Source organism: Oncorhynchus kisutch, linkage group LG22 (assembly GCF_002021735.2).
Source record: "Oncorhynchus kisutch isolate 150728-3 linkage group LG22, Okis_V2, whole genome shotgun sequence".
In the NCBI taxonomy this organism is placed as follows: Eukaryota; Metazoa; Chordata; class Actinopteri; order Salmoniformes; family Salmonidae; genus Oncorhynchus; species Oncorhynchus kisutch.
Window position 1 is genome coordinate 28,444,640 of NC_034195.2, and position 20,488 is coordinate 28,465,127.

Here is a 20,488-nt window from a genome sequence, read left to right on the forward strand (position 1 = left end):
ACTTTAATCATTGCAATGTGATACAAAAACCATCACTGGTGTGCTTTAGGACCATACGGACGCCTCAGAATGTTTGGAATATTCAGGGCCTGCGGACACTGCAGAACAGGCTGACAGGCTGTGTGAAGGCACAGTTTCTAGATGGCTGGCTGGACCAGCACATGGGAGTTGAGCATAGTTGCACTCTTTCACCGAGTTGTAAAATCAAGCAGAGCGGAAACTGGCTACTCTTTAGTTAACTGATCTTTTAAACGAAACTAGTATTTATTCCCAGTGCTGAGCTAGAATTGTAACTAACATGTAATGTTAGCTAATGTTTCATCCCCTCTCAATTGAGATGCATTAATTAGCTATGCTAGCTAGTAGCTACCACAGCCAGGTCAGTTTTAGCTTCCAGCTATCTGTTAGATAGAGTTTTGAGGTGGCTATTATTACTATCTAACAGCTGTTGTTTGTATAGAAATGGTTTGTAGCCTTTGTTTTGTCCTGTTTCAGAAGTAAACTTGGCTAGTTGATGTACCAGCTAGGGAGAGAGCTGGCCAAAAGTTGGCTAACATTAGCTATTCTTTTGTCTCAATCAGACTAGACCTGAATCAAAGGATGAAACCATCAGCCAAACGATTGAAGATTAAGTCAGTATGGTAATGTAACATTATTGATCTGTCAGTTTCTCCAGCTAATTCCCTACCTTTCACACGGACACAGCAATAAACAGCTCTAACATTACAGGCTTCACTGTCATGGTACACAATAGAAGTATGTGCGGGACCGATTTCTTAATTCCGCTCCCGCCTGCACATGCTGGCTTACTGTAGAGTAGAGTAGGCTATAGCCTATGCATGGACAGCGAAGCACAGGGCAGTTAATGGTGTGCCATCTGAAAAAAAAACAGGACAAATATGTGTATTGTCTTAAAACACAATTTTTACACAAACATTTTCAGATTTTCCGACAACAGCCAAGGGTGTGCAACATCATAAGGTGTCTTAAAATCTGAAAATGGTGGTGGAAAATTGTTTTATTAGCCACAGAAAACTTCATTGGCTGATCCCTCCTCACCAGCCAATCGTGAAGAATAAAATTGACTACTTCAAAATGGAGATGTGCTGCCCAAGCTTTCACAGATGCTATAATGGCACAGATACAAAGATCAGTCCTCTATCTATCTATCTCTATGGGTACATTTTTTACACTGCATTGTGTGACAGGGTACGATTAGGATAGGAATCCCAATTTTGGTCAGTGTCTCCAATGGGATCCTAAATAACAGACAGTTCAAACAGCATAAAAGCACCCCAGGTTAGATTAGAGCTTTTAAATCAAAACAAATCAAATGTATTTATAAAGCCCTTTTTATATCAGCAGATGTCACAAAGTGCTTATACAGAAGCCCGGCCTAAAGCTCCAAACAGCAAACAATGCAGATGTAGAAGCACGGCGGGTAGGAAAAACTCCCTAGAATGGCAGGAACCTAGGAAGAAACCTAGAGAGGAACTAGGCTCTGATGGGTGGCCAGTCCTCTTCTGGCTTGTACCTTGTACCTACCTTATTGCTTAATTATATTATGCTGTGGATGATGTATTAAACCACCCATACACATCAAAGATACGGTCGTCCTTCTGAACTGAGCTGCAGGACAGGGTGTCACCATGAGGTCATGAGGTCATTGGTGATTTTAAAACAGCTACGGGAACAGCTGTGATCGGAGAAAACTGAGGATGGATCAAAAACATTGTAGTGACTCCACAATAATGACTTAAATGACAGAGTGAAAATAGATTACAAATATACGAATACAAATATTCCAAAACATGCATCTGTAAGCAACCAGTGGAGGAAAAAGTAGCCAATTGTCATACTTGAGTAAAAGTAAAATCCTACTTGAGTAAAAGTTTTAAAGTATTTAGTTTTAAATAGACTTAAGTATCAAAAGTAAATGTTATAGCAAAAATATACTTAAGTATCAAAAGTAAAAGTATAAATATTTTCAAATTCCTTATATTAAGCATAATTTAATTTTTTATTTTTAATTTATGGCAAGGGGCACGCTCCAACACTCAGACATCATTTACAAATGGAAGCATGTGTTTAGTGTGTGAATTAGACCATTTTCTTGTCCTGTTAATCATTCAAAATGTAATGAGTAATTTTGAGTGTCAGGGAAAATGTATGCAGTACATCATTTTCTTCAGGAATGTAGTGAAGTAAAAGTAAAAGTTGTAAAAAATATAAATTGTAAAAAAAACTACTTAAGTAGTACTTTCAAATATTTTTACTTAAGTACTTTACACCATTGTAGGCAGCAAGGCACTAAAGTAATACATTTTTTAGCTTAAATGCAAAGCCTTATGTTTGGGGCAAATCCAACACAACACATCACTGAGCAACTGCCTCCTTATTTTCAAGCATGGTGGTGGCTGCATTATGGTATGGGTATCCTTGACATTGGCAAAAACTGGATTTTTTCAGGATGAAAAGAAACTGGATGGAGCTAAGCACAGGCAAAATCCTAGAGGAAAACCTGCTTCAGTCTGCTTCACACCAAACACTGGGAGAGGAGTTCACCTTTCAGCAGGACAATAACCTAGGGGTATATCAACACACCACCAACTTACTACCCTGAGACAAGGCTGAGTATAACCCACAAAGATCTCCTCCACCGCACGAGCCCGAGAGGCCTTGAAAACCATCCAGGAAGATCATGTCAGTGACTCAACCCACTCAAATTGAGTATAGCAATAAAATCCTGGCACAACGTGACGCACCATTCCTCGGGACTGCATGGAAGAGTGCTGGTAAGCCAGTGACTCAGCCCCCATAATAGGGTGAGAGGCAGAGATTCCCAGTGGAGGGATGGGAGCCGCCCAGGCAGAGACAGCAAGGGCGGTTTGTCACTCCAGTGCGTTGCCGTTCACCTTTGTACCCCTGGGCCAGACTGCACCCCTGGGCGAGTCTGCATCTCTCACATGGATAGGCAGACCATTCCATACAAATTGAGCACTATAGGATAAAGCCCTGCCTCCAACTGTTTGCTTAGAAATTCTAGGCACAATAAGGAGGCCTGCATCTTGTGACCATAGCGTACAGTACACATGGCAGGACCAAATCGGAAAGATCGGTAGGAGCAAAAGCATGTAACGCTTTGTAGATTAATAGTAAAACCTTGAAATCAGCCCTAGCCTTAACAGGAAGCCAGTGTAGAGAGGCTAGCACTGGAGTAATATGATACATTTTGGGGGATTCTAGTCAAGATTTTATCAGCCGTATTTAGCAATAATGAAAGTTTATTTAGTGCTTTATCCGGGTAGCTGGAGAGTAGAGGATTGCAGTAGTCTAATCTAGAAGTGACAAAAGCATGTATATTAGCTTTTCTGCAAGATTTATTTGAAGGTCTGTGCTGCTGCGGTGTCGCTGTTTTTGTTTGACTTGAAGGTTGACTGTGCTCAGAAGGTAGGCCTATGTTTGTTACTTCAACTGTATCAATGTGTGTTAGTTCCCTTTTGACAGAATCCAAATGTGTATTGCTTTGGAAGGTATCACTGTTACATTGTCCTTTGTTTGGACTTTTGCCCAATTAGGCCTACTCTGTGTGGAGAGACTTTGGGGGTCCAAGCAGATAGAGGAAACCGCTTCATTAATGTGATTGGTTCAAATCAAATCAAATTGTATTTGTATTTGTCACATGCGCCGAATTCAACAGGCGTAGTAGACCTTACAGTGAAATGCTTACTTATAAGCCCTTAACCAACAACGCAGTTTTAAGAAAAGTAAGTGTTAAGTAAAAAAAAAAAGAGCTGCAGTAAAATAACAGTAGCGAGGATATGTACAGGGGTACCGGTACAGAGTCAATGTGCGGGGGCACAGGTTAGTTGAGGTAATTGAGGTAATATGTACATGAAGGTAGAGTTAAAGTGACTATGCATAGATAATAAACAGAGAGTAGCAGCAGCGTAAAGGGGGGGGGGGCAATGCAAATAGTCTGGGTAGCCATTTGATTAGCTGTACAGAGTCTTATGGCTTCAGGGTAGAATCTGTTAAGAAGCCTCAGGGACCTAGACTTTGCGCTCTGGTACCGCTTGCCTCACGGTAGCAGAGAGAACAGTTTATTTCGAGTGTGGCTGGAGTCTTTGACAATTTTTAGGGCCTTCCTCTGACACCGCCTGGTATAGAGGTCCTGGATTGCAGGAAGCTTGGCCCCAGGGCCGTACGCACTACCCTCTGTAGTGCCTTGCAGTCGGAAGCCGAGCAGTTGCCATACCAGGCAGTGATGCAACCAGTTGCTCTCGATAGTCCAGCTGTAGAACATTTTGAGGATTTTCAGTCTCCTGAGGGGGAATAGGCTTTGTCGTGCCCTCTTCACGACTGTCTTGGTGTGTTTGGACCATGATAGTTTGTTGGTGATGTGGACACCAAGGAACTTGCAGCTCTCAACCTGCTCCACTACAGCCCTGTCGATGAGAGTGGGGGCGTGCTCTGTCCTCCTTTTCCTGTAGTCCACGATCATCTTCTTTGTCTTGATCACATTGAGGAAGAGGTTGTTATACTGGCACTACACGGCCAGGTCTCTGACCTCCTCCCTATAGGCTGTCTCATCGTTGTTGGTGATCAGGCCTACCACTGTTGTGTCGTCGGCAAACTTAATGATGGTGTTGGAGTCGTGCCTGGCCGTGCATTCATGAGTGAACAGGGAGTGCAGGAGGGGACTGAGCACACACCCCTGAGTGGTCTCCGTCTTGAGGATCAACTGGGGGCGGCCCGTCAGGAAGTCCAGGATCCAGTTGCAGAGGGGTTTGTTTTGTCCCAGGTTCCTTAGCTTAGTGATGAAGTTTGAGGGCACAATGGTGTTGAACGCTGAGCTGTAGTCAATGAATAGCATTCTCACACAGGTGTTCCTTTTGTCCAGGTAGGAAAGGTCCGTGCGGAGTGCAATAGAGATTGCATCATCTTTGGATCTGTTGGGGCAGTATGCAAATTGGAGTGGGTCTAGGTTTTTGGGATAGTGGTGTTGATGTGAGTCATGACCAGCCTTTCAAAGCACTTCATGGCTACAGCTGTGAGTGCTACAGGTCTGTAGTCATTTAGGCAGGTTACTTTAGTGTTCTTGGGCACAGGGACTTTGGTGGTCTGCTTGAAACCTGTGGATATTACAGACACAGGGACAGGTTGAAAATGTCAGTGAAGACACTTGCCAGTTGGTCATAGCATGCTCGGAGTACATGTCCTAGTAATCCGTCTGGCTCTGCAGCCTTGTGAATGTTGACCTGTTTAAAGGTCTTACTCACATCTGCTACAGAGAGCATGATCACACAGCTGTCCAGCTGATGCTCTCATGCATGCTTCAGTGTTGCTTGCCTCGAAGTGAGCATAGAAGTAATTTAGCTTGTCTGGTAGGCTCATGTCACTGGGCAGCTCGCATCTGTGCTTCCCTTTGTAGTCTGTAATAGTTTGCATGTCCTGCCACATCCGACGAGCGTCGGAGCAGGTGTAGTACGATTCAATCTTAGCTCTGTATTGACGCTTTGCCTGTTTGATGGTTCGTCGGAGGGCATAGCGGAATTTCTTATAAGCTTCTGAGTTAGAGTCCCGCTCCATGAAAGCGGCAGCTCTACCCTATAGCTCAGTGAGGATGTTGCCTGTAATCCATGGCTTCTGGTTGGGGTATGTACATACATTCACTGTGGGGATGACATCATCGATGCACTTATTGATGAAGCCAGTGACGGATGTGGTGTACTCCTCAATGCCATCGGAGGAATCCCGGGAACATATTCCTGTCTGTGCAGGCAAAACAGTCCTGTAGCTTAGCATCTGCGTCATCTTCCACTTTTTTATTGACCGAGTCGCTGGTGCTTCCTGTGTTTAAGTTGATGTATTTGCATTTCTACTCATATTCACTGTGTATTTGTAAATGCAGTGGCTAACTGTTCTCTTTCTTTCATCAGAAGTTTTGTTTGTCACTGTTTTTGGTCTGTTTTTGTAATCGTCAGCTATTTAGCGTAGTAGTAGCCTAGTCTCTGTGAAAGCAAAGTGGTAGTCCTATAGGCTTCTTTAGAACATGTGAGCCATCCAGTGAAAGTAGATTGATTAACTGAGATCCACATCGTCATTTGTATACTCGTGTTAATGTGTTTTACTATCAATCTGTCTCAAACACGCAAATGTAAACCTGAAGCCTTTCATAACCTTTGCCTTTTCTTGGGGGGGATTTTTTGGGGGATTTTGGATTTTACCTGGGGGTGTTTGTCTTGAGTCTAGGTTGCTGGTGTGTGTTGTGTTCTAGGGCAGGTACTGGCGGTGGTAGGTGGAGCAACTTTGTCTCAGAGCATTTCATATTATTTGTACGTAAAGGGTTAGGGGAAGGATTAGCTAGCATGTTCAGTAGTTGCGAAGTAGCTAAAAAGTAGTAAGTAGTTGACAATGTGCTAATTAGCTAAAATGCTAAAGTTATCCGAGATGAGATTTTAACTCACAACCTTTGGGATGCTAGATGTTTGCGTTATACACCCAGCTCCGAACATTCACCCTCCTTTCGTTTTTGCCATAAGTAACCATCTGTCTTATGTACCATATCATACCAGTATCTTTGATTTACATACAGAAAAATACAAAATGCTTTGAGACCAGGTTGGGTGGTGAGGGTGCCAATTGAAAATATTTTTGAGTAAAATGCAGCTTTACTGTAGCTATTCACTGCTATGAAACCTCATACGTTTTTGAATGCTTTTTGCACTCGTTTAATTTAAATTCATTATGTTATGTCTCATGCATATACATATACATGCTGCTTTCTTGGCCAGGACTCAAATCAAATCAAATTTAATTTGTCACATACACATGGTTAGCAGATGTTGATGCGAGTGTAGTGAAATGCTTGTGCTTCTAGTTCCAACCATGCAGTAATATCTAACAAGAAATCTAACAATTTCACAACAACTACCTAATACACACGTGTAAAGGAATGAAAAAGAATATCTACATAAAAAATATATATGGGTGAGCGATGGCCGAACGGCATAGGCAAGATGCAGTAGATGGTATAGAGTACAGTATATACATTTGAGATGAGATGAGCCCAGCACTACATGGCAGGACCTGGCCAATGACCTGAAGAGAGCTGGGACCACAGTCTCAAAGAAAACCATTAGTAACACACTACGCAGTCATGGATTAAAATCCTGCAGCGCACACAAGGTCACCCTGCTCAAGCCAGCGCATGTCCAGGCCCGTCTGAAGTTTGCCAATGACCATCTGGATGATCCAGAGGAGGAATGGGAGAAGGTCATGTGGTCTGATGAGACAAAAATAAAGCTTTTTGGTCTAAACTCCACTCGCCGTGTTTGGAGGAAGAAGAAGGATACAAGGATACAGGATACACCCTCCCAACCGTGAAGCATGGAGGTGGAAACATCATTCTTTGGGAATGCTTTTCTGCAAAGGGGACAGGACGACTGCACCGTATTGAGGGGAGGATGGGGCCATGTATTGCGAGATCTTGGCCAACAACCTCCTTCCCTCAGTAAGAGCATTGAAGATGGGTCGTGGCTGGGTCTTCCAGCATGACAATGACCCGAAACACACAGCCAGGGCAACTATGGAGTGGCTCCGTAAGAAGCATCTCAAGGTCCTGGAGTGGCCTAACCAGTCTCCAGACCTGAAACCAATACAAAATCTTTGGAGGGAGCTGAATGTCCGTATTGCCCAGCGACAGCCCCGAAACCTGAAGGATCTGGAGAAGGTCTGTGTGGAGGAGTGGGCCAAAATCCCTGCTGCAGTGTGTGCAAACCTGGTCAAGAACTACAGGAAACGTATGATCTCTGTAATTGCAAACAAAGGTTTCTGTACCAAATATGAAGTTTTGCTTTTCTGATGTATCAAAAACTTATGTCATGCAATAAAATGCAAATGAATTTCTTAAAATCATACAATGTGATTTTCTGGATTTTTATTTAGATTCAGTTGAAGTGTACCTATGATAAAAAATTACAGACCTCTACATGCTTTGTAAGTAGGAAAACCTGCAAAATCGGCAGTGTATCAAATACTTGTTCTCCCCACTGTAGGAGTTAAATTCCTCTAACAGGTGGAGCTGTTGTTTCCTACCTTCACCAACTGAGGGCGGCCCGTCAGGAAGTCCAGGACCCAGATGCACAGGGCGGGGTCGAGACCCAGGGTCTCGAGCTTAATGACAAGTTTGTTAAATGCTGAGCTGTAGTCGATGAACAGCATTCTATACTGACGCTTAGCTTGTGAAAATATGTAAATCTCTACGTGACATCTGGTTAAATAAAAACATTCATTCTATAGCCTCTGATTGTTTCCTTTAGGTTAAATCGGCCTTGAATCTTTGGTTTGAATAGATGTTTCAATTGTGTAAAATCTCAGCTGTTTTGAATAGGTCTCTGGATATCTTATCCAGGCTGCTAAAGGCCAGATGATGTAAACAGTGTAGTCTTTACACATGAATGTATTTCACTGATTCTTTATGAATAACATTATGTTGGTGTCTTATGACCAGTTCATGCTATGATTTGACTTTCAGTGGATGAACACTAATCAGTCTTATTAAAATTACAAATTATTGAGGGCAAATTTCAATTTTTGATAGCAGAACTGCATTAGACATTAGATGCTAAGCTCCATAACTGCTTCTGTGAACACTTAACACATTGAGCACACCCTGGGCCTCAAAATAGATTGGCAATGGGCAACTGAATTTGCCAGACCAATTCTGGTTATTGGAATCTTTTATTACACATGGTGCTTTTTCTACAATGGCTACTATGTCATAAAATGTTGCTTCTAATACATTTAAAACAGGACCGTTGGAGACTATAGAAAAATGTGTCAAATCATGCCGTTAGTTAATGTATTGCTTATAAATGTTTCTATAAACAATACAAGGAAATGGTATGAATCATTCGCTATTTACTTGGAATCATTTGCTAAAGGACACTTAGGTGAGACCAAATCAGTGACTCATGACCTTCTCAATTTTAATCGCAGCAAAATCCATAAATGTGGTCATTAACACCTGTTAATACATTTCATTGTCTTCAAATATGGCTTAATAGCCAGTGAACATCGCCAGAGCTTACTTTTAAATGACCAGTAATGTATTCTCAATTTCTCATCCTACTCTGGAATGGCTTGAGGGCCAGTTGATTTTTATGCGGTTCAGCTAGATTGTCTCCATTTCCTTAGCACTTTGTCACTTTGTCAGATGTCTGAGACTGTTTTAGTTGTGAGCAGTAATGAGTAGAACAAATAGCTGTCCTTAGATGCACTCATGGAACTGGCTTTCTCCTCTGCTTCTATCAAATGTGAGATGTACATATCCAGCATTCCAAACAAATTATGAATATTAAAGGGATACTTTGGGATTTTGGTAATGGGATTTGTATCTACTTCCCAAGAGTCAGATGAAGTCGTGGATACCATTTTTGTCTCTGTCCAGCATGAAGGAAGTTTAAGGTAGTTCCATGTGCCGTAACTAGTGTTAGCGCAATGACTGGAAGTCTATGGGTATCTACTAGCACGCTAAATAGCAATTGTACCAGCACTAGTTAGCAACTTCCTTCAAACTGCATACAGAGACATACAAATGGTATCCACGAGTCAATTGACAAAACCCTTTAAGTGAAATGAGTTTGTATAGTTGAAAAACAACTAAACGCCTATTGAAGCCAATAGCGTATATAATCTGGACTGCAGTTATAGCACAGAACAATGAGACAGATATTTCACCGGATGTATAAGTGTTAAGCATCCGGTTGGCGTATCCACTCACTACAAAATATGGTGATGAGAGGAAGCCTAGTGGCCAGCAGTGGGAGGAGATGGAGAGAGATGGATTTTGACCAACATTATGCACATTTTCTGATTAATGAAACATTTGATCTCAATACAGTTTTCTGTTCCCAAAACTGGAATCTGTTACGTACAGAGTGGACTAAGAAAGGACAGGCTATGGTCTATCTTGGGTTAAATTATAAAAATCTTTGTCTACACTGTCCATACAAACCAACATAACAGAATTTGTATTGTGCCACACTGGCATCTTGTTTACAGAAGCAAACAGCACTGCGTTTGTGACTTGAAAAAATATTTTTGATTACATTTTTATGTACATATTTGTCTAAGGCTTTTTAAATGTGTCATATTTTTTCAAAGAGCACTTTTATGAGACATGTAAAATGTATGTTATGGTTGTACTGGAGAAAAAAGGGCTAGGTCTTCTGTTTTCTACTTACGACATAATAATATAGAGGATAGGGTGGAGTGTTTACCAGATAGACCTTCTAGGATAATCCACTATACTGTATGGACTCTTTAGTAGGAATTTAACCCTAACAAAGTCAGTTATGTCTAATCAACCATTGCATATTGGATGTTATTACATGGTTAGGCCTAAGTCTAAAATCTTATCTGTTATTTATTTTTGCTGAATGGGCAAAGTGAATTATTTGGTTTCCAAAGTAAACAGAATGCCTCTAATCTAATATTTATTTTCAATGGTCTATCAATAAATCAATCCCAACACTTGCCACGTGCATGCCTACGTCAAGGATTGTCTGAAAACTGATTAAAGCTTCTCTTGAACTTGTCTGTTAATTTATGATAAGATTTCTCAAGGAGGGCAGTGTATATGTCCCGACACAATATTTTGTAACACAGCATTCGTCACACAGACTATTATCCTATGAAAGTGAAATGTTCTAAGAATCAGTCCCCTGACAATTTCTCATCACAACAATGTGATGCTCTTTTGATATTACCTTTGTTTCTATATCACAGGCTATGTGGCATACTTCATCACAGCATGCATATTGGACTTTGAGAGGGCCATTGCCCTTGTAGTCCTCACCAGTTTGGCAATTGTCTCCAAAGCCTATGACCTTGTGAAGACATACCATGGAAATAGCATAACCAAATGTTTCATACCAGCTCAAAGATGCTACAACAATTTCCGGGGATGGATAATAGGGTAAGAAGCTATTTCATATGGACACTTTAAATGGTCTGAGAAAATGAATTAATTTGGTGAGTGTATTTTCCTCTGTGGACTGAGAGTCTGTTGTGGGTTCTTTAGAGTTTTCGTTGTTGCGGTGCTGGTCCTGCTAGTGACTTGGCTCGTTGTGGACACAAGCAAGCGACCAGAGCAGCTCATCTCATTTGGAGGGGTCTGCATGTTCATTCTAGTCATTTTCATCTTCTCAGCCCACAGGACAGAGGTAAGCTTAACATCACAGCAGATCGCTCTGATCCCATCACAGGATGAGAGTGGCCAGGCTTTCCCATAATGCATGTCTACCTGTAATAACACATGATTGGTTATAACCGCTTATCTATGACTGTTTTCTTTAGACTTTGAATTTACTGTGGACTTCCTTTGTTTGGCCTTGTATGTCTTTTACCAGTTACGCCCAGTAATACCTTCCATTGACTCGACCAATTTATGGAGAATCACTTGATAAACAATAATATATATCCAAACATTGTTTGAAGAGTATGTCAAGTGTGTTTGTTTGTCTCTGTTTCAGGTGGCATGGAGGTCAGTTTTTTGGGGTCTTGGTTTACAATTCTGTATTGGACTGTTTGTCATAAGGACAGAGCCAGGACTCACAGCCTTCCAATGGCTTGGAGAGCAAGTGCAGGTATCCTTGTTGCTGAAGTGCTCCTTATCTCCTTATCTTAAAGTAGTAAACCTTAACTACCTGGAAATTGTCATTTTATCTGGGAGGTCCCTCTTTTATGAGGCACAGTGAAATCTCATAGATTGCCCATGGAGCTATTTACAACCACTTTGTATTTATTTATTTTTATTTTACCTTTATTTAACCAGGTAGGCCAGTTGAGAACACGTTCTCATTTACAACTGCGACCTGGCAGACTCTCTAATCTACAGACTCTCTAATCTAAAACTGCTATTTTGGCTTAACCATTGATTTGAGACAGTATTATGTAAGTAACAATTGTAGCTAGTTGCATGGAATGACAAACTATGAGCCTCATTGTTGACATGAATACAAATGAGAAGACAATCATATTTTCCCTCGTTTTTAAAATTTCAGATATTCTTGAACTACACAAAACACGGGTCATCATTTGTTTTTGGACCACTAGTATCTGACATCTTCGCATTTCAGGTCAGTGAGCTATAGTTCAGTAGATGTACTAGAAACATGTATTTATTTGATAATGAATCCAGGATTGATCAATATATGTCCCTGTTCCTTCTCCAGGCTTTGCCCATTGTGATATTCTTCAGCAGTGTGATGTCAGTTCTTTATTTCCTTGGAATAATGCAATGGCTCATCATTAAGGTAAGAGACCTTCAAACATTAAGCCCAAAATGAAGCTTCTGTGTTAGGTTTGGGCACAGTCATATACATATGGCTCTAGGTTTGTGTGTGTACTGTATGATTTATGTTAACAAGAAGCCATGTGTTTTTCCCCTTTCAGATCGCATGGGTAATGCAGATAACGATGGGAACCTCACCCACTGAGACCTTGAGTGTTGCAGGCAACATATTTGTTGGACAGGTACATTTGCCTGTTTGTAGTTGAGGGTATTTCAGTTCCTACTTCAATATAAGAATTATTGGAGGATACATATACTGAAGTTAACACCATTGTAGTAATTACACTAAGTGATGTTTACACTTCACAATGTCTTACAAAGTAATATTGATGAGGATTAGGACATACAAAGTTGATTTACTGTTTAACAGATGACATTTTTTTTAAAGTGAGGCGAGCGAATAAAAATGAAATATGACAAAATACAATACAATTTGTAAAAATACTAAACAACCTTAGTAAAACACCTAGTGACCTTACCAAGAGATTTTAGCCTTTTAAATAAGGGTTTTGGAATGACAGTCACAGGGACCACAGTTTGAGTCCTGGTCAGGGTAACCCCCTAATTATCCCTCGAGAACTGTGGACAATAAAAGGCTTGTTTTTCTCACAACACAATGCCACGGATGTCTCAAGTTTTGAGGGAGCGTGCAATTGGCATACTGACTGCAGGAATGTCTACCAGAGTTGTTGCCAGAGAATGTAATGTTATTTTCTCGAACAAGGTCATTTTAGAGAATTTGAAAGTATATCCAACCGGCCTCACAACCGCAGAACACGTGTAACCACGCCATCCCAGGACCTCCACACCCGGGTTATTCCCCTGCGAGATTGTCTGACACCAGCCACCCAGACAGTTGATGAAACTGTGGGTTTGCACAACCGAAGAATTTCTGCACCAACTGTCAGAAACCATCTTAGGGAAGCTCATCTGCGGGCTTGTCATCCTCACCAGGGTCTTGACCTGACTGCAGTTCGGCATCACAACTAACTTTCTTGGTCAAATCCTCATTTTCGATAAACACTGGCACGCTGGAGAAGTGTGCTCTTCACAGATTAATCCCGGTTTCAACTGTACCGGGCAATTGGAAGACGGCGTCGTGTGGGCAAGCGGTTTGCTGATGTCAACGTTGTGAACAGAGTGCCCCATGGTGGCGGTGGGGTTATGATATGGTCTGGCATAAGCTACGAACAACGAACACAATTTGATTTTATCAATGGCAATTTGAATGCACAGAGATACTGTGACGAGATCCTGAAGCCCAATGTCGTACAATTCATCCGCCTCCTTCACCTCATGTTTCAGCATGATAATGCACATTCCCATGTCGCAAGGATCTGAACACAATTCCTGGAAGCTGAAAATGTCCCAGTTATTCCATAGCCTGCATACTCACCAGACATCACCCATTTAGCATGTTAGGGATGCTCTGGATTGACATGTACAACAGTGTGTTCCAGTTCCCACCAATATCGGGGCAGCAGGTAGCCTAGAGATTGGAGTATTGGGCCAGTAACTGAAAGGTTGCTAGATCGAATCCCCAAGCTGACAAGGTAAAAATCTGTCGTTCTCTCCTGAATAAGGCAGTTAACCCACTGTTCCCAGGCCATCATTGTAAATAAGAATGTGTTTTTAACTGACTTGCCTTGTTAAATTAAGGTTAAACAAAAACATATCCAGCGACAGTCATTGAAGAGGAGTGGGACAACATTCCACAGGCCACAATCAACAGCCTGATCAACTCTATGTGGAGGAGATGTGACGTGCTACATGAGGCAAATGGTGTTCACACCAGATACTGACTGGTTTTCTGATCCACACACCTACCTTTTACAAAATATATATCTGTGACCAAGAGATGCATATCTGTATTCCCAGTCATGTGAAATCCATAGATTAGGGCCTAACACATGTATTTCAATTGACTGATTTCCTTATATGAACTGTAACTCAGTAAAATCTTAATAAATTAACAAATGATTCATTTGATTCACATAATTCAGTCCACCATGAATGCTCAAATCATGTGAATCAAAGTATTCATTTGTTTATTGCGAACAGTCATTTTAGGAATACATTTTTTACCTAGCCTTTGTTTTGGATTATGTGGCTGCAAAACTTGTTTTGTAGATACTTCAAGTTGATTTGGGCATTCAATTTATGGGACATTGCAATTCAATTTAACACTTGTAAGGTAAGATAAATAGGGCTAAACTAAAAAAGGTACATTTCCTGTAGAAAATGTGTGTGCTTGCTTCAGCCGTTTAAAAAGATTTGTACGGTCATTTTTAATTACGTCAAATTCTTTTGTAAATTAATCGATTCAAATGAATAGTTCCAATCATTATTTAAAAATAATGTGAAGCGGGGCATCCGTTAAACATTAAATCAACTTGGTTACGCTTAGCTGATTCTATCCACTTGCTGTGTAGAATTCTTTATTAAAGCATTCCTCTTTATAATGTTTTCTTCATCAGACTGAAGCGCCATTGCTGATTCGCCCCTATTTGATGGACATGACCAAATCTGAAGTGCATGCTGTCATGGTTGGAGGCTTTGCCACCATTGCAGGAAGTGTGATGGGTGCATTCATCTCATTTGGGGTAAGACCAAAGAGTCATCCCTCCAATGCACCTGTCACGTTCTGACCTTAGTTCCTTTATTATGTCTTTCTGTTAGTTTGGTCAGGGCGTGAGTTGGGGTGGGTAGTCTATGTTCTTTTTTCTAGGTAGTATTTATGTGTTTGGCCTGGTATGGTTCTCAATCAGAGGCAGGTGTCATTCGTTGTCTCTGATTGAGAATCATACTTAGGTAGCCTGTTTTCCCCATTTTAGTTGTGGGTGATTGTTTTCTGTCTCTGTGTCTTCACCACACAGAACTGTTTTGTTTTCGTTCATTCTCCTTGTTATTTAGTCTTTGGTGTTCAAAGTTAATAAATTATCAACATGGACACGTACCACAATGCATATTGGTTCGATCCTTCATACTCCTCATCAGAGGAAGACGAATATCGTTACAGCACCCAGTTTTTCAGATTTTGTCTCAGTTAATTTTAATGTGACTGATCTTCATCGTTATGTGAGATTGAGATTGCTCAATGCCCCACAGATTGATGCATCCTCTATGATATCTGCCTCTGCAATGGCTGCCCCATGTGCCTTGGCAATCTCCAAGCTGTCCTATCCAGAGACAGAAGAGAAAACATTTTTACATCAGAGGAAAATATCAAGGTGGCTTGTGGGTATGTGTTTTTGTGTTTTGTGTTTGTGTGTATGTGTTTGCCATTTACCGATTTTTTACATTCCCCTGCATTTTGTTGTATATATAATATACTTTCTGTGGTTCATATTAGGCTGTCTTAACTCCCCAGTGATGAACAGAACATTTTGGAAGCAGCTAGCAGTGGAGCATCTACATCAATAGGCCTTGTTGCTAATATAGCTGCCGACTTGATAGCATTCCTTGCGATACTGGCATTCATCAATGCATCTCTTGGCTGGCTGGGAGGCCTGGTGGGATTTCCCTCTATCACATTTGAGGTATGCTCCAGGCAGCTCCACATACCTTAATCCCATTTCACATTCAAAGATCCTTCTGTCTTGACTTGACACCCATGACTAACCCAGTACTTCGTGATGAGTGATGGACATGCTTTGGCATTTTTTTTATTTAACAGCGTGTGATGCATGGCTGAATAATTGTGCACATCACAAAATAAGATAAGATAATTATTTCATTGTGCCTTGGTAAAATGTCCAAATCATCGAAATGTGTAAAATAATTCAGATGAGAATATCTGGGGTTCGTTCCTTGTTCCTTGTCATTGGCTCATTGGTGAAATTAGCATTATGACAATAGCTTTAATTAAATCATTCAAAATACTTTATTAATGCAATTGCAGACAGAAGTTGACAACAGATGCATATTACGCACGTTCCTGAGTAAGTTCTGCAAAATAGAAAAGGTCCCAAGTTATTTTATTAAACCCAAAGTCCATCCCTAGTGATTTCACTGCATACGTCGTTACGTTCTACTCATCAGACCAGGCTCATGCATACACAGCTTTATAAACTTGCAAGAGAGATACAATAGTTCCAGTGTTTTCTAAGGCCTAGGCAGTAAATGTCCACTCCACAAGTTGATTAATTGTGGAATGTCTGACTTGTGTCTTATCTCTTACACTCCCCTGCAGTGTTTTGTCTCAGTCACACATGTCTCAAAATGTTTCTTTATAAGATATCTATATCTATATCTATCCTACCCTGCCTTTCTAAGGTCTTCGAAAGCCAAGTCAACAAATAGATTACCGACCATTTCGAATCTCACCATACCCTCTCTGCTATGCAATCTGGTTTCAGAGCTGGTCATGGGTGCACCCCAGCCACGCTCAAGGTCCTAAACGATATCTTAACCGCCATCGATAAGAAACATTACTGTGCAGCCGTATTCATTGATCTGGCCAAGGCTTTCGACTCTGTCAATCACCACATCCTCATCGGCAGACTCGACAGCCTTGGTTTCTCAAATGATTGCCTCGTCTGGTTCACCAACTACTTCTCTGATAGAGTTCAGTGTGTCAAATCGGAGGGTCTGTTGTCTGGACCTCTGGCAGTCTCTATGGGGGTGCCACAGGGTTCAATTCTTGCACCGACTCTCTTCTCTGTATACATCAATGATGTCGCTCTTGCTGCTGGTGAGTCTCTGATCCACCTCTACGCAGACGACACCATTCTGTATACTTCTGGCCCTTCTTTGGACACTGTGTTAACAACCCTCCAGGCAAGCTTCAATGCCATACAACTCTCCTTCTGTGGCCTCCAATTGCTCTTAAATACAAGTAAAACTAAATGCATGCTCTTCAACCGATCGCTGCCTGCACCTGCCCGCCTGTCCAACATCACTACTTTGGACGGCTCTGACTTAGAATATGTGGACAATACAAATACCTAGGTGTCTGGTTAGACTGTAAACTCTCCTTCCAGACCCACATCAAACATCTCCAATCCAAAGTTAAATCTAGAATTGGCTTCCTATTTCGCAAAAAAAGCATCCTTCACTCATGCTGCCAAACATACCCTTGTAAAACTGATCATCCTACCAATCCTCGACTTCGGCGATGTCATTTACAAAATAGCCTCCAATACCATACTCAACTAATTGGATGCAGTCTATCACAGTGCCATCCGTTTTGTCACCACGGCCCCATATACTACCCACCATTGCGACCTGTACGCTCTCGTTGGCTGGCCCTCGCTTCATACTCGTCGCCAAACCCACTGGCTCCATGTCATCTACAAGACCCTGCTAGGTAAAGTCCCCCCTTATCTCAGCTCGCTGGTCACCATAGCATCACCCACCTGTAGCATGCGCTCCAGCAGGTATATCTCTCTGGTCACCCCCAAAGCCAATTCTTTCTTTGGCAGCCTCTCCTTTCAGTTCTTTGCTGCCAATGACTGGAACGAACTACAAAAATCTCTGGAACTGGAAACACTTATCTCCCTCACTAGCTTTAAGCACCAGCTGTCAGAGCAGCTCACAGATTACTGCACCTGTACATAGCCCACCTATAATTTAGCCCAAACAACTACCTCTTTCTTTGGTCTTGGCCATAGTGGAGTTTGAAGTGTGACTTTGTGAGGTTGTGGACAGGTGTCTTTTATACTGACAACAAGTTCACAGGTGCCATTAATACAGGTAACGAGTGGAGGACAGAGGAGCCTCTTAAAGAAGAAGTTACAGGTCTGTGAGAGCCAGAAATCTTGCTTGTTTGTAGGTGACCAAATACTTGTTTTCCACCATAATTTGCAAATAAATTCATCAAAAATCCTACAATGTGATTTTCTGGATTTTTTTTCTAATTTTGTCTGTCATAGTTGAAGTGTATCTATGATGAAAATTACAGGCCTCTCTCATCTTTTTAAGTGAACTTGCACAATTGGTGGCTGACTAAATACTTTTTTGCCCCACTATATATACAGTGCCTTGCGAAAGTATTCGGCCCTCTTGAACTTTGCGACCTTTTGCCACATTTCAGGCTTCAAACATAAAGATATAAAACTGTATTTTTTTGTGAAGAATCAACAACAAGTGGGACGCAATCATGAAGTGGAACGACATTTATTGGATATTTCAAACTTTTTTAACAAATCAAAAACTGAAAAATTGGGCGTGCAAAATTATTCAGCCCCTTTACTTTCAGTGCAGCAAACTCTCTCCAGAAGTGCAGTGAGGACCTCTGAATGATCCAATGTTGACCTAAATGACTAATGATGATAAATACAATCCACCTGTGTGTAATCAAGTCTCCGTATAAATGCACCTGCACTGTGATAGTCTCAGAGGTCCGTTAAAAGTGCAGAGAGCATCATGAAGAACAAGGAACACACCAGGCAGGTCCGAGATACTGTTGTGAAGAAGTTTAAAGCCGGATTTGTATACAAAAAGATTTCCCAAGCTTTAAACATCCCAAGGAGCACTGTGCAAGCGATAATATTGAAATGGAAGGAGTATCAGACCACTGCAAATCTACCAAGACCTGGCCGTCTAAACTTTCAGCTCATACAAGGAGAAGACTGATCAGAGATGCAGCCAAGAGGCCCATGATCACTCTGGATGAACTGCAGAGATCTACAGCTGAGGTGGGAGACTCTGTCCATAGGACAACAATCAGTCGTATATTGCGCAAATCTGGCCTTTATGGAAGAGTGGCAAGAAGAAAGCCATTTCTTAAAGATATCCATAAAAAGTGTTGTTTAAAGTTTGCCACAAGCCACCTGGGAGACACACCAAACATGTGGAAGAAGGTGCTCTGGTCAGATGAAACCAAAATGGAACTTTTTGGCAACAATGCAAAATGTTATGTTTGGCGTAAAAGCAACACAGCTCATCACCCTGAACACACCATCCCCACTGTCAAACATGGTGGTGGCAGCATCATGGTTTGGGCCTGCTTTTCTTCAGCAGGGACAGGGAAGATGGTTAAAATTGATGGGAAGATGGATGGAGCCAAATACAGGACCATTCTGGAAGAAAACCTGATGGAGTCTGCAAAAGACCTGAGAATGGGACGGAGATTTGTCTTCCAACAAGACAATGATCCAAAACATAAAGCAAAATCTACAATGGAATGGTTCAAAAATAAACATATCCAGGTGTTAGAATGGCCAAGTCAAAGTCCAGACCTGAATCCAATCGAGAATCTGTGGAAAGAACTGAAAACTGCTGTTCACAAATGCTCTCCATCCAACCTCACTGAGCTCGAGCTGTTTTGCAAGGAGGAATGGGAAAAAATGACAGTCTCTCGATGTGCAAAACTGATAGAGACATACCCCAAGCGACTTACAGCTGTAATCGCAGGAAAAGGTGGCGCTACAAAGTATTAACATAAGGGGGCTGAATAATTTTGCACGCCCAATTTTTCAGTTTTTGATTTGTTAATAAAGTTTGAAATATTCAATAAATGTCGTTCCACTTCATGATTGTGTCCCACTTGTTGTTGATTCTTCACAAAGAAATACAGTTTTATATCTTTATGTTTGAAGCCTGAAATGTGGCAAAAGGTCACAAAGTTCAAGGGGGCTGAATACTTTCGCAAGGCACTGTATACTGTATATTGTTAATCTGTAGTCTAGGACCCTGTAAATGTAAGGAGGGAGGGGTCTTATAACCCCTCTCCTTCTCTTAATACAACATAAGCATAATCTATTATTATAATACATAAAACATTTGGTACAGCTCCCATCATGACCCCTAGGTGAACCCCTGACAACACATGTACATTCCTCCATATGTGTAAGACCTTTGTATTGACCTGTGTACTATGGAAGTTTCTTTGATGCTCTGTAAGTGTATCTTACATTTTAGTCATTTAACAGACACTTTTATCCAGAGCGACTTACAGTTAGAGCATTCATCTTAAGGGCTCCCGAGTGGTGCAGGGTTTGGTCGGGGTAGGCCTTCATTGTAAATACTTTTTTTTTCTTAACTGACTTGCCTAGTGAAATAAAGGTTCATTCAAATAAAATAAAGATAGCTCGGTGAGATAACCACATATTTTGTGATGTTACTTTATAGCCCGATCTCTTTGTGATCTCTCTTTTGCATAACAGTATCTCTACCTGCACATTA

The 20,488-nt window shown here is 41.3% G+C and overlaps 1 protein-coding gene across 1 annotated transcript; it reads left to right on the top strand.

Annotated features, from left to right (window-relative positions):
- Positions 1-9,286: 9,286 nt before the first annotated feature.
- Positions 9,287-16,682, top strand: LOC109866947 (sodium/nucleoside cotransporter 2-like). Its single transcript, XM_031802197.1, is given in 10 exon segments — positions 9,287-9,320; positions 10,795-10,984; positions 11,090-11,231; positions 11,541-11,654; positions 12,072-12,146; positions 12,243-12,323; positions 12,463-12,543; positions 14,839-14,964; positions 15,470-15,565; positions 15,568-16,682. Coding segments are annotated over 10 exon segments (1,095 nt in total). The 3' UTR covers positions 15,724-16,682.
- The last annotated feature ends 3,806 nt before the right edge of the window (positions 16,683-20,488 follow it).